This window comes from Lepus europaeus, chromosome 14 (assembly GCF_033115175.1).
Source record: "Lepus europaeus isolate LE1 chromosome 14, mLepTim1.pri, whole genome shotgun sequence".
Lineage (NCBI taxonomy): Eukaryota > Metazoa > Chordata > Mammalia > Lagomorpha > Leporidae > Lepus > Lepus europaeus.
The window spans coordinates 13,815,868-13,840,680 of record NC_084840.1 but is presented as its reverse complement, the minus strand read 5'-3'; the positions used below and the strand labels follow the sequence as shown (position 1 = coordinate 13,840,680).

General features: G+C 38.0%; 1 protein-coding gene across 4 annotated transcripts in view; it reads left to right on the top strand.

The window, feature by feature from the left end:
• Positions 1-24,813, top strand: part of DENND1B (DENN domain containing 1B) — a 269,366-nt gene that overhangs the window by 48,439 nt on the left and 196,114 nt on the right. For all 4 annotated transcript variants that reach the window (XM_062211550.1, XM_062211548.1, XM_062211551.1 and 1 more), the window contains exon 3: positions 23,914-23,957. In XM_062211550.1, coding sequence (XP_062067534.1) covers positions 23,914-23,957 — 44 coding nt within the window. The remainder of the gene's footprint in view (positions 1-23,913; positions 23,958-24,813) is intronic.

The following is a 24,813-nucleotide window of genomic DNA, read 5'->3' as shown; positions in this document are numbered from 1 at the left end:
TCATAGGTGCTGAGGAATTGTTTATGTATCTCAGCTGTCTCTCTTTTCTGCTTGTGATGTTTTATTGCAGTCATTTCCACACCACTAATCTTTCTCTAGTTCTGCTTTAGTGTTCCACCGAATGTTTAGGACAGGTTGATGCTGACAGTGACACTTGCCCTTACTTCAAACTGTTTGAAGTGTACCCTGTTTCATTGTTGCATCTCTTGGCAACTGGACTGCCATTCATGATAAATTTACCATTCATAGCTCTTTGTAATTTTTAAAAAATTTTTTGACAGGTAGAGCTATAGACAGAGAGACAGAGAGAAAGGTCTTCCTTCCGTTGGTTCACTCCCCCAGTGGCCGCTATGGCTGGCACTGCACTAATCCGAAGCCAGGAGCCAGGTGCTTCCTCCTGGTCTCCCATGTGGATACAGAAGCCCAAACACTTGGGCCATCCTCCACTGCCCTCCCAGGCTACAGCAGAGAGCTGGACTGGAAGAGGAGCAACTGGGACTAGAACCCGATGCCCATATGGGATGCCGGCGCCACAGGGGAGGATTAACCAAGTGAGCCACGGCGGCCGCCCCAGCTCTTTGTAATTTGAATGTCACTTGAACCTTGACAGTGTGGATTACAGTTCTGCAAAGTGGGTGAGGAGGTGGTTTTTCATCATCTATGTTATAGGAGTTCTGCAGAACTAGAGAGCCTTAAGGGTTTTTTTTTTTTTTTAAAGTTTTATGTATTTGAAAGAGTCTCAGAGAGGGAGAGAGGTCCTCCATCCACTAGCCCACTCCTTAAATGTGTACAATGGCCAGGGTGTAGGCAGGGAAAAGTCAGGAGTCAGGACACTTATCCATGTATCCTTCCTTGGGTAGTGGGGCCCCAAGTAATTGGGCCATCCTCCACTGTCCTTCTTAGACCACTAGCAGGGAGCTAGATCAGAAGTGGAGCAGCTGGGACACAAACAGGTGTCCACATGGGATTCTGGTGTCCACAGGGGGTAGCAGTGTTCACATGGGATGCTGACCTTGCAGCCAGTGGCCCTACCCACTATGCCATAGCACTGGCCCTATTTAGTTTTACTAAACACTGTCCTTCCCTAACCAGAGCACCAAGATTCCTGGGTCAGGTCAAGTTCATAAAACATCCATTATATTTTGGTAGAATTTTCCTTTGACTCTTAGACTGCATGACCTTGGGTTTAATTCTGTCTCAGAAGGGTGGGTTAGTCAATATTGTGTCTATAATGTGCTTCCTTTCCTGCTGTTACATCACAAACTGCCCATGCATGTCTGAATCCCTATCCTATTAGTGTTTAAAATTCAAATTATTTTCTTGGAAATTTCATTTTATTTTATCTAAATTATTAAAGTGGCTATAACTAGATTTATTATTATTTTTTCAAATATTTATTTGTTTGTTTGAAAGTCTGAGTTAGAAAGAGAGAGAGAAGGAGAAAGAGAGAGATGTCTTCCATCCAGTGGTTCACTCCCCAGATGCCTCAAAGGCCAGAGCTAAGCAAGGCTGAAGCCAGGAATCAGGATTTTCTTCCAGGTTTCCTAGATGGGTGACAGGGGCCCGAGCACTTGATCTGTCCTCTGTGGCTTTCTCCAGGCCATCAGCAAGGAGTTGGGTCAGAAATGGAGCAGCTAGAACATGAACTGGTGCCTGTGTGTGATACTGGCACTGCAGGTGGTGGCTTTACCTGCCACACTACAATGTTGGCCCATAGTTCATTATTTTGTAGCCTTTTGATTTATACTCAACACACAAGTCAGGGTGATCCTGCTGACATATTTCAGACCATGTTACCTCTCTACTCAAACTTTCTTTTCCTAAAGTGCAAGTCAATTTTTTTTCACAACTTGTAAGGCAGTTTATGCTTTATATCTTCCCTTATTTCTCTGCCCTCATCTTATCTACTTATTTTCACTTAGTGCTACGTTTTAGAGTTGTTTCAGATGAATAAATATAACATTTTCAGGACTGCAATATTTTTGAAGACTATTTTTCATAGAATAATGATGAAATAAACTGTTACTGGATGTTTAGTTTATTTTCAGGACACTGTTTCAGTAAACATTATATATATGTGCATACCCATACAGATATATATGTGTGTGTGTTTGTGTGTATGTGTATATATATGTATATGTTTCCATGCATAAAATATGTAATTTTTTTTTATACTTTAGGATGATTATCCCTTTTTTCCTGATGTTACAAGCTTTAGACACTCCTTTAGTAAGGGTCTGTTCTTGGTAAATCTTTCAGTTTTGTCTCTCTGGACATATTCTAACTTTGGCCACATTTTTGTTTATAAAATTTTGAATGGAAACATACATTCTTTTTTTTTAAAAAAGGTTTATTTATTTGAAAGGTAGAGTGAGAGAGAGAGAGAGAGAGAGAGAGGTCTTCTATCTGCTGCTTCATTCCCTAGATGGCCAGAATGGCCAGAGCTGCACAGATCCAAAGCCAGGAGAGCCAGGAGCTTCTGGGTCTCCCATGCAGGCACAGGGGCCCAAGGACTTGGGCAATCCTCTGCTGCTTTCCCAGGTCACAGCAGAGAGCTAGAACTGAAGTGGAGCAGATGGGACTCAAACCGGTGCCCATGTGGGATGCTGGCACTGCAGATGGCAGCTTTAACCACTACACCATGGCGTTGGCCCCCATACATTCTTACAGGTTTGAAATTCATCATTCCACTGTCCTCCTGCTTCCATCACTGCCCCTGAGAAGTCTGCTGTCAGTAATTTTGTGTATTTTTCTTGTTATCATTTTCCTCTCTAGAATGCTTTCAAAAATACCCATATCTTTTTGTATTTTGAGACTTTGGCTTTGTTGTGATTTCTGAATCTGCAGATTTAATATTTTTGCCAGTTTGGAAAAAAATCAGTCTTTATTTCTTATAATTGTATCCTCCCCTCTCCCCAACACACCAGTTTCTTTGGCCTTATCTTTTAGAACTATATGTGGATGTATTTTACCATCCTGGTCTCTGATTTTTTTTTATCCTCCATTATTCATTTTATTTCTCTTTTTTTTGCATTATTCTTTTTTATATGTATTGTGTCTATCTCAGTTCACTATTTCTTCAGTTGTATTAGATCTACCATTTTATTCATTGAGCATTACATTTTCTAGATTATATTTTTAAAGTTCTAGTTTGCCTTAAAAAGTTATATTTTTAAAGTTCTAGTTTGCCTTCCAGGTGGCATGTATTCTTGCCTCTGTCACGTGCCCAAGATGGCATTTGTGTGGCATCATAGGTTTCATCCTTAAGCATTCTAGATACAAGATAAATAAGACAAATAATTATTGCATTCACAAGGAATTTCTTAGTAAATTTATCTATTTGAATCTTAAGTTTATTTTACATTTAGTATGATTATAACTTGAGATTTTTAAAAACACAATACATGGTTTAATTTGGTTTTTAATATTTTGTAGTTGTATTTTTCATTTTAAAATTAGTTTTTAAGTGTTTTAGTAATCTTAATATAAATTACAAATATTTTCATTTTTATAATGATTCATTTTTATAAACAGTATAATTCTATTTGTAAGTGTTAGCTTATTCTCAGATTATTGAAGTATCTAGGAGTGCTGGGAGTCTACTGTATTTCAGACTATCTACATATTAAATAAGAAAGGTTTTGACACAGTTTGCAATTTCATTCACAATTGTCATTTGGTATAATATGAAAATTATTTTAAATGTAAATAAAATGAAATTACTTTATGAAAGGTACAGTTATTTTTACATTTCTGGGTTTTCACGTGAAGGCTATATTTTTTGAAAATATTTTAGTTCAATGAGTTAAATATATCAAATATTGTTAATAAAATATGTCTTTAATTATATACTCTCAAAAGAATCATAGAAAACAACTGTGTGAAGCTAACTTAAAGCATGGCTTCTTGCCTTCTTTCTTTGTAAGAGACTCCTAATAAAAGATATGTCATTAGAATATGATGATCCTACCAACTGACTAAAAGGTATAGCAGGTTTTGTAAGACAAATCATCTTTTTACATCAACCTGTTAACTTTTTTACTTTTTCCCCTTTGTTCTTACAAAAATTTGCGTGTGTGTGTGTGTGTGTGTTGGCTATCACTGATTGATATCTGAAAAATGTCAAAACATTGATTCTCAGCTGTAAATTCTTTGTCATAGATTAATCAAGATTGAACATCTGTGGTACAGCATTTATTCCTCCCACCCCCCTTTTTGGTGTTTTTTTTTGAAACTCTCATGAAGGGCCCTTGGGACAGATGGCCCCTCACTGTTGATAGTTCGATTACCATGATCACCCACAGCTTTAGAAGAGTGCGAAGAAAAGAAATTGCTTTCTTTGTCAAGGTGTTTTCAATTCAATTCTCACCCATTAGCCCTGTTTGGTTAAGTTTGGATTACTCTATCAGGTGATTGATGAGGGTTTTCATTTTATTATAATAGGTCTTGTTTAAAAGGGATGGATGTAGCATAAAATGATATATCTAACATGCTATGGATTATATGATAAGATTCTTTGAAATTCCATTTTCATTACCTTAGTTAGAATTTGCTAAAATGTAAGCAAAAAGAGCTTCCTCAAGTTGTGATGCTAGTTTTATATCATTTGGAAACAAGCATTTTCAAAAGGCTTGACTTATCAATTAAATTGTTTCTATGGTTTGACTCACTAAAGAACCAGTTATTTTATAGTAGGAGTACTTTGATTATCTGAGTTTGTATTATGAAAAAAAATGGATCTTCAAATATTTTTTCACCAAAATACGCTTATCTTATAATTCACTTTTTCCATGAACTTTTTGAAGTACCTTCATAGACATTTTGAAACACAACAAATAGGAGTGTGAGCTCTGTTTTCACAATATTATAAGGTAAAACATTTAACATGTTTTCATTTCCCTAAGCATTTTGTTTATGTAAAATCAAATATAATTCAATAAAGAATTTCAAATGTAAAGTGAATTGATTTGAGTACTACTAGTGATTAATACCATTTAGGTTTCCTTGCATTCCAGTTCCCTGGTGTTGTTTAGAGGAAATCTGTATGATTTATGCCATTATTTTACAAAAATATTTCAGTATTTGTCTTGCTGAACATATCATCCTGTAGATAATTAACTGTTAGACTTGTAAATGTACTTTAAACTACTACCTAATAAATGAACAATAAAATCAAAGATCAACAAAGTAACAAAATTGTAGTATGCTTTGTATGTAGCAGTGTATTTTAGATAAGATGTCATGTTAGAAGCAAGGATACCTGGATTCAAGTCTTGAATGCAGTTTACTAGCTGAAAACGTAAGTTACAGTTTAGCTTTCCTAAGTCTGTGTGGTAGGAAAGAATCTTCAAGGACTTTTCTCATTCAGAAAACATAAATGAATAAGTATATGGAAACAGAGACCTTCAATATTTTCACATTCATAGATCTTCGTGCATTTATCTGTTTGGTTGTTCAAACTGGTACTAACTGCTTGAACACTGTCAAATAAAGCATTCTAAGAAAAAGCACAATAAAAAGTACTTTCTCAGATATCTGAGGTGTTGAGGTACAAAAATACATAATGGATTACCAGTGTGTTTGTGTATGCCATATAGACGTAGAGGGATTAATAGCATCTATGTGTATGCTTCCACCATTGCTGTAAATCTGTGTTTTGCTGCTGTGCATGTCAATAGTAAGATAGAAAGGTGTTTTTTTTTTTTTTTAAATCTCTGGTTTGGCTTCACCAAATTCCTAAATTGAGTGAGATACTCCCATAAGTCTTTTTTGATTTTTGCAGTCAAGCTAGATATAAAATTACAATAGTTAATAGGTTTGCAAACTACCTTAATAGATGTAATAATTATAATTTTAACATTAGTTATTTAGATCCATGTATTTCAATCTTTTTTACATTAGCACATGTTGAAAGTGATATTTATAGAGTACACTTGGAAAAACAAATGAGACTGTTCTTTCAGTGTCATCGTAAAGAGAGAGGAAGGGTAGGAGAAGGATATTGATTTGCTATCTCTAGTACCGCTGATCAGAGAAAGAAAGCATCATTATTCATGGGTAGAAGACCATACATAATTTCATAATTCTAAAAGAGCTTCCATTTATTTATTTTACCTAATTTCTTGATCCCACAGTCAAGATTTATGTAGTAGGTGTTCAACTGAAAATATCCTGTTTTAAAATGCATTTACATAGTTTGTTATAATAAATAATATTAATGATTTTTTATCAGAAAAACACTTTTTAATTAGCTTTAGATAAGTAATTTATACCTACAATTGTTGTTTATTTTCTATTTTCATAACTTGTAACTGACAGAAACTGCAACTCTGACTGAATCTAGCGATTATTTCTTTCGTCTAGGTTTTGGATAATGATGGGAAAATCCCACATTATTGCCATTAAATGCCAGGTTGGACACACAACTAAACTGAGTACTCAGCAATTTTTGATTTACATGTTTAAATTGATGAGAAGATTTACTGTAGTTCATAGATACAATTCTGAGAATGTAATGATACCTGTCGTCCTCCTTCCCTCTTTCTCTCTTGTTTCCTTAGTTTTCAAGATAATATATTTTAAAATTATTTTATAATCAAAGGCTTAATGCTCCACCAAATACAGAGTTCAACAAGTAAAAACTAAAAAGACCACGGTTCAGCAGGAATGTAGATATAGGATTTTAAAAAAATAATCAGAAGATGGCAATTTCCCTTTGACTGTAATATTAATTAAAATATTACCTCAAAAACTGAAAAAGAAGGAAGGGAGGGGGTGAGAGAATGTTATTGTTTTCTTAGAATTGTATTTATAAACTAAATTGAACCTGTTCTGTTTGTGCATTAAGATGAAAAAAGTAGCAGGAAAAACTAAACATATTGACACTTTGTCTCATACACAGTAAATTTTTTAATGTCCTCTGTACATATTAACTACCACAATTCAGAGAAAATGTGAAATTTGTCTTTTTTGGCCTGGTTTATTTTATTAAGCATAATCTCAACTTGCATCCATTTGTCACAAAAGTCAGGGTTTCATTCTTTTTTGTGGCTGTGTAACGTTCCATAGTGCATATACACTGCATTTTCTTATTTGTTCGTTAGTTCATGGACAACTGGGTTGATTCCATTTTTTAGCTATTGTGAATCAAGCTGCTATAAACATGGAGTACAGGTAACTCATATGATGATTTCATTTCATTTGGGTAAATTCCCAGGAGTGCAATAGCTGGGTCATATGGAAGATTTATTTTTAGTTTTTTGGGCAGTCTCCATACTGTCTTCCATAATGGTTGTACCAGTTTACATTCCTACCAGCAGCGTATTAGGGTATTAGCGTACCTTTTTCTCTACATTTTTGCCATCATTTGTTGTTTGATTTCTGAATGACAGTTGTTCTATCTGGGGTGAGGTTAAACCTCATTGGGGGTTTTAGTAGCATTTCCTTGATGGCTAGTGATCCTGAGCATCTTTTCATGTCTGTTGGCAATTTGTATTTCATTCTTTGCAAAATGTCTGGTCATATACCCTGCCCATTTCTTAACTGAATTGTTTTATTTTGTTGTTGAGGAGTTCTTGACTTCTTACATATCCTGGATATTAATCCTTTATCAAATGCATAGTTTGTAAAAAAAAAATCCTTGTTTGATTTTTCTTCATATTTAACTCTGCAGAATTTCTATCCACTTAATATATAGATTTCCTTATTTAATATAACTGCTTTTCTGTTTTTGAGTAATCCTAAAAAAAAAAACCCCATTTCCTTTGAATTCCTTTTCAGGTATTTTGTGAATCTCCTTGACTATACAGTCCAATATTGATGTGTTTGTGTTCTTTTGGAGAGTCATATTGCCTTACATGCTCATGTGTAGTGTATTTCTTTTCTTTCTTTCTTTCTTTTTTAAAGATTTTGTTTATTTGAGAGGCATGTTACAGAAAGTGAGAGAGAAAGGTCTTCTATCCATTAGTTCACTCTTCAGATGACTGCAGTGGCCAGAGCTGAGCTTATCCGAAGCCAGGAACCAGGAGCTTCTTCCCTGTCTTCTGGGTTTCCCACGTGGGTACAGGGGCCTGAGCTCTTGGGCCATCTTCCACTGCTTTCACGGGCCATGACAGAGAGCTAGATCAGAAGAGGTGTATCTGGGACTAGAACCAGCATCCATGTGTAATGCCGGCACTGCAGGTGGAGGATTAACCTACTGTGTCACAGTGCAGGTCCAGTTTAGTGTGTTTCTATGTTGAGTTTTATGTATCTGGGTAATTACTTGTTACTGTCTGCTGAAACTGTTTTTGGAAATGTGTCTCTTTGGCTTCTACAAGAGTTCCAGAAGTGTGTGCTCCTTGGGATCAGGGAACTCTGGCCGCCATTTGTGGGTGGGGTAAGAGTCCAGAATGACTCCCTAGTTGGACATAGTCGAGTTCCTCTGTGGTCACTAGGGGGAGGGGACGTTGATGCTAGCTGGTGTGTCCCCAGCCCTAGCCCTTCTTTGTGCCAAGTTTAACCAACCCAGAGTGAGCTCACACCACCTGACCTACTCAGGTATATGGATTGTATAGAGCTCTGATGCAGTCTGTAGTGTGACCCCAAGCCTTCTTCAAGATCTATCTGTCCCTGGTACTCAGTGAAATCTGAGTTCCTGGAGTCCAACTGGGCTGGTACATTAGAACTCAGGAGTGCAGCCACAGCCCACGTCCCCTCAGCTCCATGGCCTATTTTCAGAACTCCCACTGTCCCAGGATGTAAGCTGCTCCTTCCCTGAGCAAGCTGCTTGCTGTTCCTCCAAGTCAGGACAGAGATGGGTTGCAGTTCCATTTCATCGAACAGTCTGTTGCTTTCGTTGGGGGAGGGGAGGGAAGCAAGGTAGCCTCTCTTCATGGAGGAAAGTGGACCCCCACCAGCTTCCCAGGCCAGACTCAAATTCAGCAGGGACTGTGGAAGTTTCTCCCTCAATCAAAACTGCTAGTGGCACAGGCCGTGGCAGCCCCCTCTCACCTTGCCCTGGGAGCTGGCACCACACAGCAGGGCTCTGGCCATAGGATTTGTTGCCAGTGTGCAGCTGGCTGCTGTGTGTCCATCTGCTCTCTTCACTGCTGCAAGAATTTTGTGATCTATTCTCTCTGTTCTCCACTGAAAATTTCTCTCAATCAGTCCCCTGGGAAAGTGGGACTTCCTTTGTTTGTTTGTTTGTTTTTTTGGTAACTTTTGGTAGCTGAAATGAGTGTATCTTCTCACTGTTTATCCATCTTGGATCCTCTTGTCATTTATTTCACTTCTTCTTTAAACCCAGCAACCCCTCCATTAACAGGGAACTTTGCTGTAGTAAGCTTCCTATTATGCAGAAAATATTTGTGGCTTTTACATAAACTCTTATCATTGCTACAAATTTACTTGGATTTGGGTCTCTATACTCTTCTCTTTTCCCAGTAACAGAGGGATGCATACTCCAGCTCTAGTCCAGAATTCATCTCACTTTTTTTTTTAAAGGAATCTATTTATTTATAAAATCAGAGCTATGGAGAGAGAGAGGGGGAGAGACAGAAAGAGTTCTTTCATCTGCCTGTTCACTCCCCATGTGGACACAGTGGCCAGTACTGGGTCAGGCCAAAGCCAGGAGCTTCATTTAGATTTCCCACATGGGTGACAGTGGCTCAAGCACTTATGCCACCTTTTGCTGCTTTTCCCAGGCCATGAGCAGGGAGCTGGTTCATAAGTGGAGCAGCCAGGACACGAACTGGCACCCTTGTGGGATGCCAATGTTGTGAGCGTTGGCTTTACCTGCTGCACCACAGTGCCGGCCCCATCACTGTCTGGATCTATAAGGTTCTCTTTTTCTGCCTTCTGTAGTATCTTTCCTACCCCACCCCTTTGGATGACTCTGCTAGTTCATTAAATCCCATCAGCATTTAAGCATATTCAAATCTGAACCAGTCTAAAAAATAAAACACATCCATGTAGCTTAGTTTTTCTGTCTGCCTTTCCTAGGTTCTGCCTTGTGCAGACTTTCTTAAACAGATTTCCTTTATACGAGCTACCTATCCATCCGCAAACTCACACATTCCATAATTGTAAGTCTACCTCCTCTTTCTCACTTGTTTGAATGATGCTCAGTGTGGCTTTCTGTCTTTAAGTAGAGTTTCATTCTTCAGTCTTCACATTTCAATGTTTTCTAGCGTTTGTGTGAGGCGGTTTCTTTAGATACACGGTCTCCACTTGACTTTCACCACACACAAATCCCAGCTGTGTCTTCCTACCATTTTGTCTATTTTTTTTAAAGCTTCATTTTTATTTATTTGAGACAGAGTTACAGAGAGAAGGGGGAGGGGAGAGAGAGAGAGACAGAGACAGAGAGAGAGAGAGAGACACAGAGAGAGACAGAGAGAAACAGAGAGAGACAGAGAGAGATCTTCCATCCACTGGCTTACTCTCCAATTAGCCATAATGGCTGGGGCTGGGTAATGCCAAAGCCAGGAGCCTGGAGCTTCATCCAGATCTCCCAGGGAGCCCAAGCATTTGGGCCATCCTCCCTGGCCCTCCCAGGCATATCAGCAGAAAACTGGACTGAAAATGCAGCAGCCAGGACCCAAACTGGTGCTCATATGGGGTGATGCTGGTGTTGCCGCCAGTGGCTTTACCCGTTAGGCCACAATGCTGGCCCCCTGTCTGTTCTGTCTTCTTTCTCACTTCATTTATCCCCTGTATGTTTCAGTTCTTTCACTTGCCAATAGATTTTGTCCCTTGATATTTTCTCCCACCTATCTTGTATTCAAGATGTTAGATTTTCTTTGTTTCTGAGATATATCCTACATTCCTTTAACCTCCAAGATTTCATGTGTCTCATTTTACTCCAGTCTAGAACATTCTTCTCGACCCACTTCACAGCTTGAGTCATCTTTAACTTATGTAACCAGTGTTTAAGTTTATGAGGCCTTCACTCACTCTCCAGATGAGATTAGACTTCTGTGGTACGCTCCCATAACACTATGTCCTTTTAGTGTTATATCATGCATTAAATTTTATTGCATGTTGGGTGGTGCTTTTCTTTTTCTGTCTCAGTTTTGTTAAGTTCATCATTGTATTTCCACAGGTGAAAGAATACAAATCACACATTTCTGAAAAAAAATTACACATTTTGCTCACTTATAGCCAAGAAATATCTTTAATTAGCAACATTTTTGAAATTATTAAGCAGTGAATTTCCTGGCTGAGTTCACATGTTTCTAAGGTAGACCTTGAAGTAATCTTGTGCATAAGATTAGAGGGTCCTTGGGTTGTCTCTGCTTGGATGGTGTAGGGCAGTAGCTTTTCCTTTTTCCTTTAGTGCTGCCTATACTTTTGAATGAAATAAATTGACTAAGTTAAATGGGCCCCCAAATGTGATATGAATTGGATATTAAAATAGACACTTCAGACTTCTCAACAAGAGAGCACTAGTCTCTGATAGTGACCAGCTGTGTGACTGAGTACACTCCTCCTTGTTTTGGCCTTGATTTCCTCACACATAATTGTTTCTATGTAAATCAACTGCTGAAAGCCGTAATCAAGCAAAACACTGATATTATTTTTTCTTCTACTTTTCCAAAAGTATATTGTCTCGAGACTGGTGTCGGGGCCCAACAGGTAAAGCTTCTGCCTATGATTCTGGCATCTTATATATGGGTACCAGTTCATGTCTCAGGGGCTCCGCTTCTCATCCAGCTCCCTGATAGAGACCTAGGAAAAGCAGCAGAGGATGGCCCAAGTGTTTGGGCTCTTGCTACTCATGTAGTTGACCTGGATGAAGCTCATAGCTCCTGGCTTTGGCTTGGTCCAGCCCTGGCCACTGTTGCTATCTAAGGAATGAACCAGCAGATGGAAGATCTCTAACTCCAATTTTCAAATAAATAAATAATTAACAAAACACAAGGGGCAGACACTGTGGCGCAGTGGGTTAAAGCCCTGGCCTGAAGCGCCGGCATCCCATATGGGCACTGGTTGGAGACCCAGCTGCTCCACTTCCATTCCAGCTCTCTGCTATGGCCTGGAATAGCAGTAGAAGATGGCCCAAGTCTTTGGGCCCCTGCACCCATATGGGAGACCGGGAAGAAGCTCCTGGCTCCTGGCTTCAGATCCGCACAGCTCTGGCCGTTGCAGCCATCTGGGGAATGAACCATCGGATGGAAGACCTCTCTCTCTGTCTCTCTACCTCTCTCTGTAACTCTGTCTTTCAAATAAATAAAAAAAATCTTAAAAAAAACCCACAAAAGTATGTAATCTCTGAAATGCTGTTTTGTAAATGAATACTTTTAAAAATATTTCATTTTTGAATTCCACAGAATTAAGTAAATATTATTCATTCATGCCAGTTAGAAAATTTTTTCTTGTGTTTTTGTAGTTCAGTAGAACCACACTAACTATCTTTCTTTTATTCTTTATTTCTTGATTTCTTTGAAAGAGTTACAGAGAGGGAGGCAAAGGCAGAGAGAGAGAGTTCTTCCATCCACTGGTTCACTCTGCAGATGGCTCCAACTGACAGGGCTAGGCCAGGCTCAGGTTTTGAGGAGCTTCGTGCTGGTACTCACATGAGTGCAGGGACCAAAGTACTTGGGCTGTCCCCTGCTGCTTTCCTAGGCATATTAGCAAGGATCTGCATGGGAAGTGGAGCAGCCAGGACATGAACTGGTGCCCATGTGGGATGCTGGCACTGCAGTGGGTGCCTTAACCTGCTGTGCTACAGTGCTGTCCCCCACACTAGCTTTCTATATTACTTTTCTGATTGGGAATGAAAATAGAACACTAACTTTCTATATTACTTTATCTGATTGGGAATGAAAATAGAACACTACTGAATTTATCATATATTTGTCTTTTCAAAAGCCTTATTCATGGATTAGGAATCCTTGTTATAGTAAGCAAATAATACTTTAAATATTCACCTTCCAAATTTACTGCTTTGACAAAAATTTGTATATTGTTATTATACAGTAACAAGATCTCTTATTAAATAACAGATCAAAAGGCCGGCACTGTGGCTCAATAGGTTATTCCTCCGCCTGCGGCGCCGGCACACCAGGTTCTAGTCCCGGCTGCCTCTTCCAGTCTAGCTCTCTGCTGTGGCCTGGAAAGGCAGTGGAGGATGGTCCAGGTCCTTGAGCCCTGCACCCGCATGGGAGACCAGGAGGAAGCACCTGGCTCCTGACTTCGGATCAGCATGGTGCACCGGCCGCAGCGGCCATTGAGGGGTGAACCAATGGAAAAGGAAGACCTTTTCTCTCTCACTGTCCACTCTGCCTGTAAAAAAAAAAAAAAAAAAAAAGAGAGAGAGAGAGATCAACTACATGTCATGTTTCTTTCTTTCATATTTATATGGTTTCCAGATGGTTGACATGATAGCTTTTTTATAAATGAAGACACAGAGTTTCCGTGTATTGTTGGGAGGCCCTGGAAGAAGAGAGGCACAGTGTATCTCAGCCACTCCTGGTACGGATGCTTCCATTATCAGTTCTCCTCCTTTAACTCATAAAAGAAGCACCTATGGCTAAGTCAGATTGAATATCTGGAAAGTAATCAACAAAGAACAGAAAATTCAGCCTTTTTGCAAACAACCATGTCCCCCGCCCCCAACCAGATCTCTGTTTATTCTTTCGCAGTAATTCTGAAAAGTTTCTACAAAGCTGTTTCAAGATGTGGTCAAAATCTAACAGTTTATGTTGAAATCTTTACCTAATATATACTAAACTGATCTTCTGTATATAAAGAGAATTGAAAATGAATCATGATGTGATTGGAAGGGGAGTGGGAGTGGGAAAGGGGAGGGTTGTGGGTGGGAGGGAAGTTTTGGGAGGGGGAAGCCATTGTAACCCATAAGCTGTACTTTGGAAATTTATATTCATTAAATAAAAGTTTAATAAAAAAAATCTAACAGTTTAGGCCTAACTAAATTAAATCCAATTGGAAAATTGGATGCATATGATTATAATAAATTTTTGAGTGCTGAAGTATAAAACTCATTTAGTGAAAAAATATGAGTTTTCTACTGTCTGATTAAACCAGTGGATGATATCTTCATGTACTCACTTGTTCTTTGTTAAAAACAAAACACACAATACAGAAAAAAAAGGTAGAGTAAGGGATGTGGGAAAGTTAGATACATGCTTCAAACAATAAGGGGAAACTGTAAGTCCTATGTAATACCAGCAGTGTTCTAGTTTTAAGAAATAGATGTAAAACACATGTCACAAACATTTTCCATAACGTTGAGATTGTTTTTTTAAAAGAGTATTTTGAATAGCATTATTTATGGGAAGGGACTTGTCTATATTTCTGTTTGATGATTTGTTTATGTCACTATTAGCTTTTTATTAATTTTTCTATATTATACTTTTTGCTTAATATTTCATGAAGACTCCATCATATACTTCTGTTTTTTGAGATTCAAATATTGAACACCCATCATTTTTGGGGCCAGTGCTGTGGCGCAGTGGCCTGCAGCACTGGTACCCATATGGGCACTCATTTGAGTTCCAGCTGCTCCACTTGCAATCCAGCCCCCTGCTAATGTCCCTGGGATAGAGATGGTGGATGACCCACTTGGGAGACCTGGAGAGAGCTCCTGGCTCCTGGTTTCAGATCAGCTCAGCTCCAGCGTTGTGGTCATTTTGGGAGTGAACCAGTGGATGGAAGACTTCTCTCTCTCTGTGTCTCTACCTCTCTCTATAACTCTTTTAAATAAATAAAATCTTAAAAAAATCCATCATTTTGTTAGAACTGCCATGTAAACATATGTATATGTTTTTAAATTGAACACAGTTATCTACAGGACATTGATATCTGAGGATTTTTAGATGATCTATAATGTATTTCCCTTTTGTTTGGAAAGGTGTGCATTTTTGTATGTGAGCCTAAAATCATTTGATATTACCATCATCAATGTGTAATACATTCTTCTTCTATGAGATGTTTTAAAGGACTTAATTTATATGGAAATTTTTATTTCTTTTTTGGAAGGTTTTTATTTAATGAATACAAATTTCATTTGTACAGCTTTTAGGAATATAGTGTTTCTTCCCCCCATTCCTGCCCTCCCATTCCCATTCCCATCCCACCTCCTACTCCCTCTTCTATTCTATTTTTCATTAAGATTCATTTCTAACTGACTTTATTTACAGAAGACCAACTCTATACTAAGTAGATATTTCAATTATTTGCACCCACACAGACATACAAAGTATAAAGTACAGTTTTAAGACAAGTTTTTCCATTAATTCTCATTGTACACCTCATTAAGGACAGAGGTCCAACATGGGGAGCAAGTGCACAGTGACTCCTGTTGTTGATTTAACATCTGACACTCTTATTTATTACATCAATGATCACCCAAGGCTCTTGAAATGAACTGCCAAGGCTACAGAAGTCTTTTGAGTCCACAAACTCCTTTGGTTTTTAGACAAGGCCATATGCCAAGTGGAAGTTCTCTCTTCCCTTCAGGGAAAAGTACATCTGTCTTTGATGGCCCCTTCTATCCACTAGGGTCTCACTCACAGAGATCTTTCATGCAGAACCATTTTGGGCACTATGTCTTGGCTTTCCATACCTGAAATGCTCTCATGGTATTTCCAGTCAGATCCAAATGACTTAGGGGCTGATTCTGAGAGCAGAGTGCTGTTTAAGGCATTTGTCATTCTATGAGTCTGCTGTGTGGACTGCTTCCCATATTGGAACTTTCTCTCCTTTGTAATTTTTTTAAATATATATTTTTTAAATTTACTTGAAAGTCAGAGTTACACAGAGAGAGAAGGAGAGGCAGACAGAGAAGTCTTCCATCTGCTGGTTCACTCCCGAATTGGCTGCAACAGCTAGAGCTGCACCCATCTAAAGCCAGGAGCCAGGAGTGTCTTCCGGGTCTTGCACATGGGTGCAGGGGTCCAAGGACTTGGGCCATCTTCTACTGCTTTCCCAGGCCGTAGCAGAGAGCTGGATAGGAAGTGGAGCAGCCGAGTCTCAAACCGGCACCCAAATGGGATGGTGACACTGCAGCTGGTGGCTTTACCCACCATGCCACAGTGCCAGCCCCAGTAATTCTATCTATTGTTATTACCAGGAATGTGGTCTTATTTATATGTCCCTTTGACTTATCGTCCTATCTATATGTTCATTTCCATACTTAATATGATCACTTGATCACATAAGATGGGTTTAGTGCCATCCAGCTAAGTGGGATTTGGAGTCCCATGGCAAGTTTATAGCTTCACCCTTAGTGAAAAGTCTGTAGGAATGTCTGCCAATCTGTACAGCTCCTCCCTCTCTCATTCCATTCTTATTTTTAACTGGGATCTAATTCAAATGACTTAATACATCTATGATAAATTCTATGTTAAGTAAGGAGTTCATCCAATGGTATTAAGTAGAGAAAAAAAGAAAATCAATCAATAAATAAAATGAAATACTTAACTGTTCCTTGACAGTCAAGGCAAGGCTGTTCAAGTAATTGCTTCTCAGTGTCAGTTTTACTTCTACAGGTTTCCTTTAAGGTGCTCTGTTAGTTGTCACAGAACAGGGAGACCATATGGTATTTGTCCCTTTGGGACTGGCTTATTTCACTCAGTGTGATGCTTTCCAGATTCATCCATTTAGCTGTAAATGACAAGATTTTTTTTTTAACTATTGTGTAGTATTCCATAGACTACATATCCCATAGTTTCTTTATCCAGGCTTCTGTTGATGGGCATTTAGATTGATTCCATGTCTTGACTATTGTGAATTGAGCTGCAATAAGCATGCAGGTTGAGACGACTCTTTTATTTGCTGAATTCATTTACTTGGGAAAATTCCTAGGAGTAGGATGGCTGGGTCATATGGCAGGACTAGATTCAAATTTCTGAGGTATCTTCAAACTGTCTTGCATAGTGGCTTTACCAGTTTGCATTCCCACCAACAGTGGATTAGGGTACCTTTTTCCCCACATCCTCGCTAGCACTTGTTTTTGTTGATTTTTGTATGAAAGCCATTCTAACTGGGGTGAGGTGAAACCTCATTGTGGTTTTGATTTGCATTTCCCTGATTGCTAGTGATCCTGAACATTTTTTCATGAGTCTGGTGGCCATTTGAATTTCCTTTTTTTGAGAAATGTCTATTTAAGTCCTTTGCCCACTTCTTGACTGGCTTGTTTGCTATTGTTGAATTTTTTTGATCACTTTATATATTCTGGTAATTAATCCTTTATCAGTTGCATGGTTTACAAATGACTTCTCCCATTCTGTTGGTTGCCTCTTTACTTTCCTGTTTCTTTTCGTGTACAGAACCTTCTCAATTTGATTTAATACCACTTGTTAATCTTTGTTTTTATTACCTGTGCCTATGGGGTCTTTTCCAGAAACTCTGTGCCTAGGCCGATGTCTTGCAGGGTTTCCAGAAGACTCTCGAGCAAGTTGATGGCATTGGGTTGTAGATTTAGGTCTTTAATCCATTCTGAATGGATTTTTGTGTAAGGTGTAAGGTAGATGTCTTGTTTCATTTTTCTGCATATGGAAATCCAGTTTTCCCAGCACCATTTGTTGAAGAGACTGTCCTTGCTCCAGGGAATGGTTTTATCTCCTTTGTTGGTTTTTGGGGCTGGCGCTGTGGTGCAGTGGGTTAAAACCCTGGCCTGAAGTGCTGGCATCCCATATGGGTGCCAGTTCTAGTCTGGGCTGCTCCTCTTCTGATGCAGCTTGCTGCTCTGGCCTGGGAAAACAGTGGAAGATGGCCCAAGTCCTTGGGCCCCTGCACCCAAGTGGGAGACCTGGAAGAAGCTCCTGGCTCCTGGTTTTGGATTGGTGCAGCTCCGGCTGTTGCAGCCATCTGGGGAGTGAACCAGCGGCTGGAAGACTGACCTCTCTCTATCTTTACCTCTCTCTGCAACTCTTTCAAATAAATAAAATGAATTTATATATATATATATATATACACACACACACACATATATATACATATATACACACACACACACACACACATATATATATATATATATATATATATATATATATATAAATTATATACATATAGGTTGTGGATGGTTGGATTGATTCCTGGCATTTTTCCTCTGTTCCATTGGTCTGTCCATCTGTTTTTGTACCAGTAACAGTCTGTTTTGATTATAATTGCCTTATAGTATGTTTTGAAATCTGGTATTGATATGCCTCTGGCTTTATTTTTGTTGTACAAGATTGCTGTAGCTATCTGAGGCCTCTTGTGTTTCCAAATAAATTTTGACATAATTTTTTCTAGATCTGAGAAGCTGTTTTTGGTATTTTGATTGATATCACATTGAATCTGTAAATTATTTTTGGGAGAATGGACATTTTGATGATATTGATTCTTCCAATCCATGAACATGGAAGTTTCTTCCATTTTTTATGTCTTCTATTTCTTTCTTTAGACTTTTGTAATTCTCATCATAGAGATCTTTGACCTCCTTGGTTAAATTTATCCCAAGGTTTTTAATTTTTTTGTAGCTATTGTGAATGGGATTGATCTTAGAAGTTCTTTCTCAGCCATGACATTGTCTGTGTGTAAAAAGGCTGTTATTTTTTGTGTGTTGCTTTTATATCCTGCTATTTTACCAAAGTCTTTTATGAGTTTTAGTAGTCTGCTAGTAGAGTCTTTTGGTATATATATATATATATATATATATATATATATATATAAAATCATATCATCTGCAAATAAGGGTAGTTTAACTTCATCCTTACCGATCTGAATCCCTTTTCTTTTTCTTGCCTCATGGCTCTGGCTAAAAGTTCCAGGACTATACTGAATAGCAATGCAGAGTGGGCATCCTTTTTCTGGTTGTAGATCTCAGTAAGAATGCTTCTACTTTTTCCCCATTCAATACACCTTAGCCATGGGTTTGTCATAAATTGCCTTAATTATGTTGAGCAATGTTCTTTCTAGACAAAAAAATGCTTAGAGTTTTCATCATGAAAGGGTGTTGTATTTTATCAAATGCTTTCTCTGCATCTATTGAGATAATCATATGGTTTTTGTTCTTTGATTTATTAATATCACATTTATTGATTTGTGAATGTTGAACCATCCCTGTATACCAGGGATAATTCCCACTTGGTCTGGGTAAATGATCTTCCTGATGTGCTGTTGAATTCAATTGGCCAGAATTTTGTTGAGGATTTTTGTGTCTGTGTTCATCAGTAAAATTGGTCTATAGTTTTCTTTCTCTGTTGCATCTTTTCCATATTTAGGGATTAAGGTGATGTTGACTTCAAAGAAGGAATTTGAGAGGATTCCCTCCCTTTCAGTTGTTTTAAATAGCTTGAGAAGAACTGGAGTTAGTTCTTCTTTAGATGTTTGTTAGAATTCAGCAGTGAATCCATCTAGTCTTGGGTTTTTCTTTGTTGGGAGGGCCTTTATTACTGACTGAATTTCTGTCTCGGTTATGGGTCTGTTTCTGTGTCTTCATGGTTCAGTTTAGGTAGGTTATATATATCCAGGAATCTATCAGTTTTCTTCTCAGTTTCCCAGTTTGTTGGCGTACAGCTCTTTGTAGTGATTTCTGATGATTCTTTTTATTTCTGTGGTGTCTGTTGTTACAGTTCCTTTTTCATCTCTAATTTTATTGATTTGGGCCTTCTCTCTCCTTTTTTTGGTTAGTTGGGCCAAAAGTGTGTCAATTTTGTTTATTTTTTCAAAAAACCAGCTCTTGGTTTTGCTAATCTTTTGTATTTTTTGTTTCAATTTTGTTGATTTCTTCTCTAATTTTAATGATTTCTTTCCTCCTACTGGTTTTGGGTTTAGTTTGCTGTTTTTCTTCTAGGTCTTTGACGTACATAGACAATTCATTTATTTGGTGCCTTTGCATTTTCTTGATGTAGGCACCAATTGCTATAAACATTTCTCTTAACACTGCTTTTGCTATATCCCACAAATTTTGGTATGTTGTATTGTCATCTTTGTTTTTTTTCCACAGATTATTTGATTTCTCTTTTAATTTCTCCTATGATCCACTGTTCATTCAGTGACATGTTGTTCATTCTCCATGTGTTTGCATATGATGTAGGAATTCTTAAATTGTTGAATTCCAGCTTCATTGCATTGTGGTCTGATATGATGCATGGTATGACTTCAATTTTTTTTGAATTGCTGAGACTTGCCTTATGGCCTAGTATGTGGTCAGTCCTAGAGAAAGGTCCATGTACCAGAGAGAAATATGTGTACTCTTTGGCTGTAGGGTAGAAGGTTATGTAGATATCCGCTAGGTCTATTTGGTCTATGGTGTTGATTAACTCTGTTGTTTTCTTACTGATTTTCTGTTTTGTTGATCTGTCTATTGCTGAGAGTGGGGTTGAAGTCTCCTATCACTATTGTATTTGGATCTATCTCTCCCTTTAAATCCTTTAACATTTATTTTAAATAGCTAGGTGCCCTGTGGTTTGGTGCATATTCATTTATAATGGTCACATCTTCCTGACGAATTGATCCTTTGATCATTATATAGTTTCCTTATTTGTCTCTCTTGAATGGTTTTTGTGTTAAAGTCTATTTTGTCTGATATTAGGATGGCCACACCAGCTCTTTTTTGGTTTCTGTTAGCATGGATTATCTTCTTCCATCATTTCACTTTCAGACTGTGAGCATTTTTGTTGGTAAGATGTGTTTCTTATAGGCAGCAAATAGATGTTTTTTTTTTTTTTTAATCCATTCAGCCATTCTGTGTCTTTTAACTGGGGAGCTGAGAACATTTACATTCAGTGTTACTATTGTTAAGTACTGACTTTGCCCTGCCATGTTTCTGTAAATAGTTCTGTTTTGGATTTTATTTGTTCTTTTGCTGGGTATTTATCTACTTTTCCAGTGATGTTCCTGTTTCTGTGTTTGTGTGTAGCACATGTTTGATCCTGTTTCCTAGGGCTAGGCGTGTACTTACCAATTCTTTCAATTTCTGTTTGCCCTGGAAGATCTTTATTTCTCCTTCATTCATAAATGAGAGTTTTGCAGGGCACAGTAATCTTGGTTGACAGTTTTTTTTCTCTTAGGACTTGGAGTATGTCTCACCATTCTCTCCCTGCCTTTAGGGTTTGTGATGAGAAATCTGGGATGAGATTAATCGGATTTCCTCTGAATGTGATTTAGCATTTCTCTTGGGCACTTTTTAGGATCTTTTCTTTATGTGTTACTGAGGAGAGTTGCCACTATATGTGTACCTCCTGAACTTGGATGTCTCTTGCTTTCTCCAAAATAAGGAAGTTCTCTGCTATTATTTTGTTAATAAGGCTTTGTAATCCTTTCTCTGTTTCGATGCCTTCTGGAATTCCTAGGATCTGTATGTTGATAGAATCTTGCAGATCTGCAACTGTGTTTTTCAGTTTCCTGTTTTCTCCCTCTTATGTCTAGTCTAACTGTATTATTTCCAGAAATTTGTCTTCTAGTTCTGATATTCGTTCTGTCTCATTTATTCTGTTTTTGAGACTATCTACTGCATTTTTTATATGCTCTATTGAATTCTTCATACCTAGAATTTCATTCTGATTTCTCTTCAACATTTCAATTTCTTGGCAGCACTTTTCATTTAGGTGATAAGTGTGTTTCTGATTGCTTATAAGTAATCTGACGATTAATTTTCTGAATTCTTTTTCTGGCATATCTTCAATCCCTGCTTCTTCTGCTTCTGTTACTGAAGAGCTGATGTCATGTTCCATTCTGGGGCTAATACTATCTTCCTTAGTCTTATTAAAAATTTTCCCTTGTTTTTCTGCATTTCCAATTCCTTTTATCTTTAATATGTGTCTTGGTGCTTGTGGCGAGATTCCCCTCTGCTGTGAGCTGCATGTGTCTATGTGTTGCCAGTGGAAATATGTAGCCCACCTCTGGAAGTCCTGCTCACTTGTGAATGGTGATGGAGCAGATAGCAGGGCTCTGGTGCGCTAAGCTCCACCTACTTGGGGCGGGCTTTGGTGTGTGAAACGAGCTAGGATTTAAATGTTTAGAACTTCTCTCCCATCGTACAGTTCGTGTGGTGGTGAGGGGAAATTACTCTGAAATGTTACGATCCTTGTTTCTGGTTGAGGGTGTGTGGTGAAGTGGCCCCACAATCGATGGGCGTGTGCACAGAAGGTAGATCCGGTAGCATCGTGTTTGCATTTGGAGATGGAAAAGACAGAATGGCTTCTCCCAGCCGACTGCAGGTCCATTGGGGTGAGGGGAGGTGTGGATGGGCAGGGGTATGCTTGAGTTCTCTGTCTTTTATTCTACTCTTCCCTCTTGGAATTTCACAGTTCGCCGGCTCTCCTGCCCACTTCTAATTGCAGCTCCGTGGCCTCACCTGGTCCGCCCTGGGAGGGGCAGAGCGTGGCGTCCGTCCGCCCACCTCTGCTGTGTCTCAGTGACTCTTTGCTCCTTCTCTGTGGTCCTGCTCGGTCTCTGCCGGACTCCTGGGCTTCTCCCCTCGGAACTCTCACAGCTCTGTCACCAGCCCATATCCCCTTTCCTTATTAACTATCTATTTCCTCCTGAGACTCAGAACATCTTGTTGCTATACTGCCATCTTGGCTCCTCCCCTTTATTTCTTAATAAGTAAAAAAAGTTTACTTGCAGAAAACATGCTTTATTTTCAACTTAAGGAAAATATTTTAAAAAAATTGTTGCAAGTAAAAATAAAAGAGGAACCAGCTCATGCTAAAATGTTGCTAGGTATATATTGAGTTTCAGAATTAAAGCATTTGATAGGGCCTGGTGCGGTGGTATAGTGGGTAAAGCCTCCTGCAGTGCCAGCATCCCATATGGGTGCTGGTTTGAGACCGGCTGCTCCACTTCTGATCCAGCTCTCTGCTATGGCCTGGGAAAGCTGTGGAAGATGGCCCAAGTCCTTGGGCCCCTGCACCTACTTGGGAGCCCCAGAAGAAGCTCCTGGCTCCCGGCTTTGGATTGGCCCAGTTCCTGCTGTTGCAGCCATTTGGGGGGTGAACCAGTGGATACACAATATCTCTCTCTCTCTCTCTCTCTCTCTCTCTCTCTCTCTCTTTCTGCCTCTCTGTAACTCTGCCTTTCAAATAAATAAATACATCTTTAAAAAAATTAAAACATTTGAAATTATGCATCCTTGAATTTTATGTTATGACAAAAACCACATGGAATTGCATAAATAGTGGAATAGCTCTTTTGAAAGCATAACTCTTTATTTTGATCCACTGTATCCTTTTCTTGTAGTGGAGTTCATATCCTGTCATCTTGATGCTAACTGGCGTGCAAGCTTTATCTTGGACTTTCCAAAAGTGTTTTCAGAAGTAATATTAATCTAATAAAACTATCCCTTTAGAATAGATTCGAAGTACTCAGAAGTTCATTTTCAACAATTAAAAAATGCATACATGACCAAAATGTTTACTAATGCTAATTAAAACTAATAACTTTGTTTTATTATCCCAGGTAGAAGAGAATTAATGTGAAAAGTAATGAAAATAAAAAAAACTGTGTTAATATTTGTGAAACAATGTTGTTATATATATGACTATATAGTAGATATTAAATTTAAAGTGCTGCACTTTAGTCTTGTTTTGCAAGTTAAAATAGATTTGAGTATATATTTACTGTATTTACATTTTTTTAAAATTAGAACATATGTTTTTTGCAAGTGTAGTTAAAATTGAAAATTCAGTATTCAGAATCTTAAAATATAAGATATATAAATAAAAAAGTGAAAGAAATAATGTTGATATTTTAATAGCCTGGTCAAGTTATTCATTTCACTTGCCCCTGATTTTAAGGTCATTAAATCCCTTGAAAGATAAAAATATTAAATTTGATAAAAGAAGTGAACCTTACAGACTGTCAGTGTTTAAGGAAAAATTTAAAAATCATGGTCATGACAATTTCAAGAGTGCTTTGACAAGAGTGTTGCTTGTGTTCCTGTGCCTCTGTTTAATGATCTGTGTCAATTATTTACAGATCCTGTGGTATTGTGGAAATTCCCAGAGGACTTTGGAGACCAGGTTGGAACCACATAATTAAAAACATTTAACATTGGAGTATAATGATGATTACTACAAATAGTGCTGCTACTATTACTACATCTGAGTAGTTACAGTTATTTTCTCTTGATCAACTATGAGGAACAAAAGGGCATGTGTGAGATCTTTTAAAGTTCCCAAGTAAATTGATACTGAAGTTGTTCTTATATTGAAACTATTAGAGATTGGATGGTTATAGTTTCATATGGAATATGTATTTGGAAAATCTAAAAAATTTATGCATCAAGGGAACTTGACAATACTAAATCCTTACTGAATTCACTGTTATTCCTGTCTATGTAGAAGTAAATATAACTGTAATATGTGAATGATTTACGTTTAGAAACTGAATTGTCAACATTTTCTTATTTTTAAATAACTCTTATGTATGAATATTTTCTTAAAAACATAGTGTCAGAGACTGCAGGTTGAATTTATTATTTTTTTATTTTAAACTACAGTATTCTATGAGTGCTTAAAATTTTGAATGATCAAAATGATGAAATATTTTAAAAAATCATATTATATATTTATCATTTTGAAATAGAAATATAGTTAAGTTTTGATAGAAATACTTCTGTTCATTTAAAGGAACAGGATAAAAAATTTCTCATTTAAAATTATGCTACAGATGTTTGCAGATAAACAATTTTTTTTTAAAGATTTATTTATTTATTTGAAAGGTGGTATTACAGAGAGGCAGAGAGAGAGAGAGGGAAAGAAAGAGGAAGAGAGAAAGGAAGGGAGGGAGGGGGAAGGAGAGAGAGAGAGAAAGAGAGAAATATCCTCCATTCACTGGTTCACTTCCCAAATGGCTACAACAGCTGGAGCTGAGCTG